The sequence below is a fragment of the Cicer arietinum genome, chromosome 3, assembly GCF_000331145.2.
Source record: "Cicer arietinum cultivar CDC Frontier isolate Library 1 chromosome 3, Cicar.CDCFrontier_v2.0, whole genome shotgun sequence".
In the NCBI taxonomy this organism is placed as follows: domain Eukaryota; kingdom Viridiplantae; phylum Streptophyta; class Magnoliopsida; order Fabales; family Fabaceae; genus Cicer; species Cicer arietinum.
The window spans coordinates 52,933,906-52,943,418 of record NC_021162.2 but is presented as its reverse complement, the minus strand read 5'-3'; the positions used below and the strand labels follow the sequence as shown (position 1 = coordinate 52,943,418).

General features: G+C 25.3%; 1 protein-coding gene across 1 annotated transcript; it reads left to right on the top strand.

Moving 5' to 3' along the window:
* The first annotated feature begins 313 nt into the window (after positions 1 to 313).
* On the top strand, positions 314 to 1,952 carry LOC140919813 (uncharacterized). The gene is made up of 3 exons (XM_073366463.1): positions 314 to 542; positions 635 to 739; positions 1,870 to 1,952. The coding sequence occupies exons 1-3, from the start codon at positions 314 to 316 to the stop codon at positions 1,950 to 1,952; spliced, it is 417 nt and encodes a 138-aa protein (XP_073222564.1).
* Positions 1,953 to 9,513: the final 7,561 nt, after the last annotated feature.

The following is a 9,513-nucleotide window of genomic DNA, read 5'->3' as shown; positions in this document are numbered from 1 at the left end:
AATTTTAGGTGGAACTCTTGCAGTTAGAATGAAGTTTTAGAACAAGGATGAATGTGTACATGCAATCAAGCGTTATCATCTAAAACAATCATTGAATTTTGTTGTTCAAAAATCAGATTTAGGAAGGTACGTTATTAATTGTTCACATCCAAATTGTTTGTTTAGAAGCAGAGCTTCAAAACGCAAAAAGAGTGAATTGTGGGTGATTGGGAAATTGAATGCGCCTCATACATGCACAAATTCTGCACTATGACAAGATCATACAAAGCTCGATTCTAACATGATATGTGCAAGCATAATGCAAGTTATGAGAATGGACCCTTCAATCAAAGTGAAGATCATTATTGCTCAGATTCAGGCTTTGCATAACTACACAGTTAGTTATAGAAATGCTTGGTTGGGAAAAAATAAGGCGACCGAACAAATTTATGGCAATTGGGAAGAGTTTTACAATCAACTTCCACGATGGTTATTAGTTATGCAAACGTTTGCTCCAGGAACCATTATTGAAATGGAAACAATCCCAGTTTATCATGAACATGGTTTGATAAATGGGATGGCAATCTTTCATAACTATTTTGGGCTTACGTTTCATGCATATCTGCGTTTAAATTTTGCAAACCAATTGTACAAGTTGATAAGACTTGGTTATACGACAAGTATAAGGGATCTCTATTGGTAGCAGTTGCACATGATGGAAACGACAATAGCATTCCTATTGCTTATGCTCTTGTGGAAGGTGAGACAAAAGAGGCTTGAAGTATTTTTTTTTTTTTTGTTGAGAAATTTGAGATCACACGTCACTCCGCAAGCCAACATTTGTTTGATTTCAGATAGACACGAATCTATCAAGAGTGCTTATAATAATCCGAATAATGGGTGGCAACATCCTCCGTCAAAACTGTGTTCTGCGTCCGACATATTTCACAAAATTTTGCAATGGAATTTAAGAATAATGCTTTGAGGAAAAAAAAGTTATTTCTATGGATAATAATTTAATTCTTACTTCTTATCATTAATGAAAAATTAAATTATTAAGTTTTATTGTAGTACTCTAATTTTGTCCAATTTATTTAAAAATAAATCAAAAAGGAAATATATATTAAAAAGGGAAATAAAAATAATTACAATGAGTAGGCTCATCAATTTACAATACTAAATCATATTACAATTACAATCAAATTATAATCAAATCAAATTACAAATTAAAAATAAAGCCAAATTAAATTATAATAAAAATTAGGTCAAACTAATTCAAATCAAGCCAGCTGTTTCCAGTTTTGTCTGTGTTTTGTTCTCTATTATTGCCTTTGCTCACTAATCATTGATACATTTGTACTTGTTGAAACTAATTAGAGAAACAGAAAAATATAATTTTTACCAGTTAATCTTAGTATACATGATAAAAACTAAATGACAAAATTTTGAGTTTAAAAGAAAGAAACTAAGTGACAAATGAAAAAGCTCAGTAAATCATCAGATAAATACAAAATAATCTAAAATTATGAAGGCATCAGAGGTGCAGAAAAATGCAGATGATGAGCAAAGAAAACGAAACATCAAACTAAGATATGGAAACAGAAGCACAGACAAGAAAGCAACTAAACCTATAAAAGACTCTATAAATACATCTTTTTATATTTCAAATAGGGGAGGAGAAAATTGAACAAAAAAGCAGAAAAATAAGAAAGCAAAAAAGGAAGAAATCAGAGGAAGTATTAAAAAACAGAAAATATAAAAAACTTATCTGCGAGCAAACGATCGAGATTCTCGATCAAGATCATCGACTTCGGCGTTGTGTGCATCAGTAGCGTCTTCCAATCAGAACTGTCCACCATTACGACAACGAGACTTAATTCATCGTACCAGACACCGTAGAGAAGGTAACTTCCAAACGCGTTCCTTTGTTTTCTTCTTTGACTGATGGGCAAAGCGATCTCCCCTTTCTCTAAGTTTGTAAGCATGGCTAGGGTTTTCATTTGGATGTTTTAGTTTGTTTTGATTAGTTGGGCTCGGATTTTCATTTGAAGGTATGGTAAATATGTTATACAGATTCAACCCATTTCGAGTTAGTTAAAAAAAAAAAAAAACACACCATCAAGTTTAAAAAAAAAATACATATATCAAGTTTAAAACAAAACACAAATATCAATTTCAAAGAAAAAACACAAATAAAATATTTTATTAAAGATTAATTAGATGTGACATCTTTTTAATTTTTTGAGTTGTTAGAACACAAGTGGTACAACTTGATAGTTTTAAAACTCTCTTTTTATTTTATTTTATTTATTTATTATTATTTTTCAATAAATTAATATAAAAAAGGACTTATAAATTTATTTAATTAGATGTGTTATTTTTCTTTTCTTTATCTTTGAGTTATTAGAATACAAGTTACGACAACTTGGCGGTTCTAAATCTTACCTTCATAGATAAATTAATAAATTAAAACTCATAAATAAATAAATAAAAATTATTAGAGGTTAACTAAAGATAATATGTTTTAATCCATGAGTAGCATAAGACACTTTATACAACTTGGTAATTGTAAAAAATTATTTTTATAAATAAATAAATATGAATTTAACTTTTTAAATTTTATTTATTTAGATGTGACCTTTTTTTAGTACTTGGTGATTTTGAAACTCAATAATAATAAAATATTTTTTAAGAGGATTAAATTAGATGTGACATCTTCTTTACTCCTTGAGTCTTGAGATAAAAGTTGTATAACTTAGTCGTCCTAAAACTCATATTTTAAGATATTTATTCAAATCAAACTCTTTATTTTTCATTTTTTTTGTCAATTCTTTTTTATTTTTTATATCACAAAACAAATTTTCTTTAAAACACACTCAACACATATGTATTTTTTAACTAAGAACTACGTAGCTTTGATTTCTCCATCGCACCGGGAGATACGTAGAAGCAAGATCACATTCTTGTCAAACGCATTAATAATTTTTATTTTATTTTCATTTTTTTATTCCTTGAACACATTTATTCCAAAATCATATTTAAAAATAATAATAATAATAATAATAATCTTTATTCATATTTAATATTAAAGGTAAATAATTATACTTAAGTTGAAAGTAATTTTGCACAATTAATTATAGGTAACCGTTGTTTTAACGAATATCGTAGGGTACTAATATCTTCCCTACGCATAATCGACTCCTAGACTCAAAATTTGGTTTCAAAATTTGGTCTCAAAATTTGACTAATACGGAGAGTCAAGAAAGGTCACCCAAAAACCAAACACATTAGAACAGAAATGGACACTACGGATAGAGTCTCAAGAAAGTGCAGATTATGCAGATATCTGGTCATACTAAGAAACATTGTCCAAACGCTGTTGACACATCTACTCAAAACTGATGTATTTTTTTCTTAATTTAATTTATTAATATAATTTTCTTCTTCTTCTTCTTCTTCTTCTTCTTCTTCTTCTTCTTCTTCTTCTTCTTCTTAGTATAATTCTAAGTCATTTTTGGCGCATGCAATAGGAGGAGGGTGGAGGGAAGACTAAAGGAGGTCACTTCTTCTTCTTCTTCTTCTTCTTCTTCTTCTTCTTCTTCTTCTTCTTCTTCTTCTTCTTCTTCTTCTTCTTCTTCTTCTTCTTCTTCTTCTTCTTCTTCTTCTTCTTCTTCTTCTTCTTCTTCTTCTTCTTCTTCTTCTTCTTCTTCTTCTTCTTCTTCTTCTTCTTCTTCTTCTTCTTCTTCTTCTTCTTCTTCTTCTTCTTCTTCTTCTTCTTCTTCTTCTTCTTCTTCTTCTTCTTCTTCTTCTTCTTCTTCTTCTTCTTCTTCTTCTTCTTCTTCTTCTTCTTCTTCTTCTTCTTCTTCTTCTTCTTCTTCTTCTTCTTCTTCTTCTTCTTCTTCTTCTTCTTCTTCTTCTTCTTCTTCTTCTTCTTCTTCTTCTTCTTCTTCTTCTTCTTCTTCTTCTTCTTCTTCTTCTTCTTCTTCTTCTTCTTCTTCTTCTTCTTCTTCTTCTTAGTATAATTCTAAGTCATTTTTGGCGCATGCAATAGGAGGAGGGTGGAGGGAAGACTAAAGGAGGTCAAAATACACCTTTAATCTTTTATGTTTAACTCAATTTTCATTTAAGTTATTTAAGTTTTTTTTTTCGGTCCTTTAAATTACATTCGGTTTGCACCATTAGCCTTTATGATATATTAGATTACGCATGTGATACTTTTAGTTTGAAATTTTTCTCGAATTATTGTGATGAAATTTTAAGATCTAATTGAAACGTTGCAACGAGTTGATTGTTCAAACTACTTTACATACAAAGAAAGTTAAAGACATTTATTACCTTGTTTTTAAGGCTATATGTATTTTCAATTGTTGTAGATAACATCAAATAAAAACGATTTATAAGATTTTTATGTATGTTTCTGAAAGATTAGCATGAACAATGTAAATAGAATGTAACTTAAAGGATTAAATTGATATCAAATAAATTTAAAAGACCTAACAAAAATTGTGTTACACTTAAAAGACTATTGATACATTTTTTCCTTAATAGTATCGTTGAACTTTGGATCAATTTGGAAAATCCTAAACCCTTTTTTTTTTTTTTTTTTTTTTTTTTTTTTTTTTTAATTTGAGACTGTAGTTAATTTTAAACACTCCTCTTCGATTTTATTATAATTAAGGAAAATGTTCAAAATGTTGCAAAAACAATTTTATTACAATTATTTATTTAAAAATACATTATTAAAAAAAATTTGAATTCGAATTTGAAATAATATTTAACTAATTTTTACTTATCAATTGAACAAAATCTCTTTGAAAACTTGTCATGTTTTTGCTTATTTACTAATGAATGGCTCAAGAGGTAATTGTTTGTATGATATGAAACAATATGTGTGAGTTTTTCAGTTAGTGTATTGCAATAGTATGAACTGTTAGATTTACATAAATTAAAGTTTCGCTCGTGAAATCTAACATTCATTTTTCGAACAGAGTTGGGTTATCTAGATTTATAAACCAACTTATCAAATTGATATCCATATCCATGACCAAATTTATTTGGGCTCACATGTCTCTTTTTTAAACTCAACACCATTTCATTTCCCTCTCTAAAATTGTAAAATAAAAAACATCAAAGATTACATTTTTTTTAAAATATCCCTTTTAAACAAAATTCAAAATATAAAACCCCGCCATTAAATATTAAAATACTTAATTTGAACCCACAAATAAAATATTTGAATTGTGATTCCCCAACATATATTTTTTTCCCTCCACGAAAGTTGCATTTCCAAAATGCAATGGAATGCTTTATCTATTTTAAAATGAGATATTATTCAAAGATCAAAGGTGAAGGGATGCATTGGAATGGATGATTTAATCATTAAAAATACCGCCTTAAAATTAAAGTTAATGATATTTGTAGATCTAAATAGTGCGAATTTTTTTTATTAATGAAATACAATAATTTTAAAAGGACTAAAAATCTATTTTCCTATAATTTCTAAATAGTGGTAGAGGTTTTCAAAAAAGTAATTTCTACCAATTTATGACTTTAGTATTTACAGAGTTGGAAGCTATATATGAAAGTTTTTCGATGTGCGACTTTAACAATTTTTAAATTCACATACTAACATACTCTCTATGTTCCAATAGGAGTTGTATAAAAAAAATTAAATATATTAAACTCTGTTTGGAAAATTAAGCTATAAACTTGCTGATATATAGTTGAGAAGCTAGCTGATAGCTGATAACTTATCACTTATAGCTGAAAAATTAATTAATTGAAATTGTGTTTGATAAATTTAACTTTTAACAATATAAAATGACATAAAAGGATATACTTATTTAATATAAAATAACAAAAGATATAGCATTTTTATCTAATTTCTCTCGAGTATTGTTTTATTCCGTTTTCTTTTTTTTAATCAATTTTCCTACTTTTTTAATCAATTTTCCTACTTTACTTTTTTTTTGTTATATCGTTTACTTTTTGTTTAATTACAATACAAAACATAAATTTGAATAGTTCTCTAAAAGTTTAGCAAACTCCATATGTATAAATAATAATCATAAAAACAATTCAATTCATTTCCTATTTATAATTTGACATAAAAAATAAACTTAATTTTATCACAATAATAAATTAAATGATAATAATATAATAAGAAATAAAAAAACAACAAAAACAAACTCGTTAAACAATTTAGTTGATGACATTATAGTTTTTAAAAATAAAAATGTCATAAAAGAGAAAATAATTGGAAAATTCTTATATTAGTTAAATGGATCATGACATTTATCACATTAAATACCGTTTTAAAAAATTATGCCAATATAAATATAAATCATTCAAAAATATATAAAAGACTATAAAATTAATTTGATTTTTTCATATCTAATCATTACCAAACAAAATTACTAGTAACTTTATGACTAAATTAATAGATTGTAATTAGACCTAATTAATAATTTTATAACCTAATTAAATCACATATATTAAATGACATGAAATATCAGTTTTCAGAAAAATTATGCCAGTATAAATGGAAACCGTTGAAAAATATGAAGTTTAGAATTTAAAATATTGATATTAGATAATTGATAACATATATCGGTATATCGTAATACAATATCAACATTAGGTTCTAATGAAGAAAAGTGATTGTAATTATTTTTTCGTAATTATGACTTTATTTGTTTGATATGAATATTTCTTTTGTCAACATCAAATAATCATTGAATGTGAATATGTAAAATCATTAAATATTATGCAATAAATTTATATGGTTACTTTTCAATAATTAATTTGTAGCTGAAGACTTGACTTTTGACTAAATTTCCATTTGATAATTCAAATAGAATTTATGTAGAAGTTTTATGTTTAGTATTACTACATGAAACCAAAAACATTATAATACTCAATGCTATATATTAATTATATTTGAGATTTTTATTAAATAGGTAATAATCAATTAATGTGTTTACTATTGTAGAACTAAAGAAATTTTGATTTTAATAAATAAAAAGTTTGACTCAATACAACCAACAATATTATGATATTATATTTCAATAAATGCTTTTGCAGGTTTTATACGAAAATAATAATTAATTAATGTTTTCATTAATGACGCACAACTCAAATTATATCTTTATTCACAAAACCAATATAAAGTAATAAAAATTCAAAATAGGAGTATTAAAAATACCTAATCACATCGATGCATTTCGATTATTATTTTTTTCTTCCTTAATTAGATACAAAATAAGAGTATATACATATGTGTATCTATAAAATGAGCCCGATAGTTCAACATCTTGCAAGATAAAAAATATAGGGTAAAATTCTACACAATGGCTTATTATCAATCTCTTCTTTGTTGTATTTTGTGCTTTACTTTGATTTTGCTTTCAGGTAATAAGAAGCAATTTAGTTTTATTTTTTCATAAAAGTTTACCCTCAAAATAAATATTGTTTCTTCTATACTTCTATTTGTGTTCTTAATCATAGTTATTCAAAGTAAAAAAAACATTGATTTGTTAGACAAGTATGAATTTCTAAAGGCAGTTGTGTCTACTAGATCCAACATCAATAATGATTCATTTCATAAAGCCATGTTGGTCTATTTCATTAAAATAAAAATTTAATATCGGTTTCATATATACTAATTTTTCATTCAACTTTATGTTGGATTGCATTGCAGGAGTGGCAACTGCTTCTTTTGGTGATCCTATTGGACTAAACTGCAGTGGAAAATGCATTAATCCTCAAACGTGTCAACAAGATTGTATTAACAAAGGCTATTTGAAAGGTGGTCTGTGTATGGGATCCTCTTTTGAGTACTTACTATGTTGTTGTCATACAAAGTGAGTCATTGTACCCTTCAACACATATGTAATAAATAAAGGTAAACTTAAGACACTTATTAAGAGAAAAATAAATATAAAAAGTTTGAGTGAAAAATTACAATTTTCGCAATTTTAAACTTTAAATTATATGACTTTTAATAATTTAATAATTTGAATTTATAATAAGCCTCTATTTCTCATAAATAAATAAATAAAATGTAGATTTGAACATGTTTCAAAATTGAGTTTGTAAAATTATTGTGTAAAATTTGAAAATCCTTTACATTACAATACTTTAAAGTACAAATTTTGTAAGCCGTTTTCAAATATGTCATTGAATTTATTTATATTTTAAAATAGTTTTTATTAATTATTTCTCAATTAAATACAACCGTTAGTGTCTATTGACGTGACTCTTTTTTAAAAATAAAAAAACTAAATTGATTTGACATATTATCTAAAAAAAATTTCAATAATACATAGAATTAGTTTTATATATTAAATATTTTTTAGAATGTAAAATGAGTGAATACCAAATATAGAGTGTACACCAAAAATTACTCTAAAGATATACTTTGGGTTAGACTAGAAACAATGTTGTCTGCGAGCACTTATAGAAATAGATGGACAACTTCTCTTCTTTTTTCCATACTTATAAGTTATAATTCTCTCCTACCTTCTCATATATTCATGTACTATACAATTCCAATTCAACCCATTTATAGGTCACTATTGCAATATTTATTCCACGTTGTTTGTCTATTTATATTATCAATAAAGTATCTCAAGTCATCTAATTATTTTACTAATTATAATTAACAAGAGTATTTTAATAAATAAAACTTATTTTATTGTTAAAATTAATATAATTAATAATTTTTTTTAGAATTTTACGCAACTCAAATAGTAAAATGAGACAAATAAAGTGCTACATCCATCATTAAATATTTAATATATGATTTTATTGACCATATCACAAAAATTAATAAAATATATAATTGTATTAAATTAGTTAAGAATTAGTTAATATTATTTTTTCAAGTTTACCTTTGAAATGAGAATATTAATTAATGTTTTTAGTATAATATTTATTTTCAGAAAACGATGTAAATTAATTATGAGTACATTGGTAAAAAAAAATTAATGCAATTGAAATATTAAAGAAGGTCTTGTAAAAAGAAATACAAAAAATTCTCTAAAGCATCTTATACTTAGAAACAAAGATAGTTTTCTTTAATAATTTAGTCTCTTTTAATTAATTTAATTATATTTTTTTATCAGTAATTAAAAATTTGTATTTAATATTAATATAAAACCAAAAACATTATAATAGAAAATTCTATTTTATATTTTATTAAATGGGAAATAATCAATAATTATTTTACAATTCAAGAAAGTTTGACTTAGTACAGCCAGTAATATTATCGTTTCAAAAAATATTTTTATATTTTTTATAACAAAAATAATAATTATCTGTGCAGCACTAAAGTTATTTTTATATCTGTATAGTGCAAAAATCAAGTTAACTTTATCTGTGAAATGTTACACAATTTTAATAAATGCATTAGTTTGTTTAACATAAGTTATCCTATTAATTAGCCTTTTCTTTTCTTGAAAAATGATTTTTTTTCTCCTATTAACCATTCTGTTTACTGGTGAATAATTTCAAAATCAGATAATTAAAAAGTCA

Coding starts and splice junctions, on each gene's coding strand:
- LOC140919813 (XM_073366463.1), top strand. CDS start 314: ATGGACCCTTCAATCAAAGTGAAGATCATTATTGCTCAGATTCAGGCT. Junction 543..634: donor CCCAGTTTATCATGAACATG/GTTTGATAAATG, acceptor CAATTGTACAAG/TTGATAAGACTTGGTTATAC. Junction 740..1,869: donor TGCTTATGCTCTTGTGGAAG/GTGAGACAAAAG, acceptor TCATCGTACCAG/ACACCGTAGAGAAGGTAACT.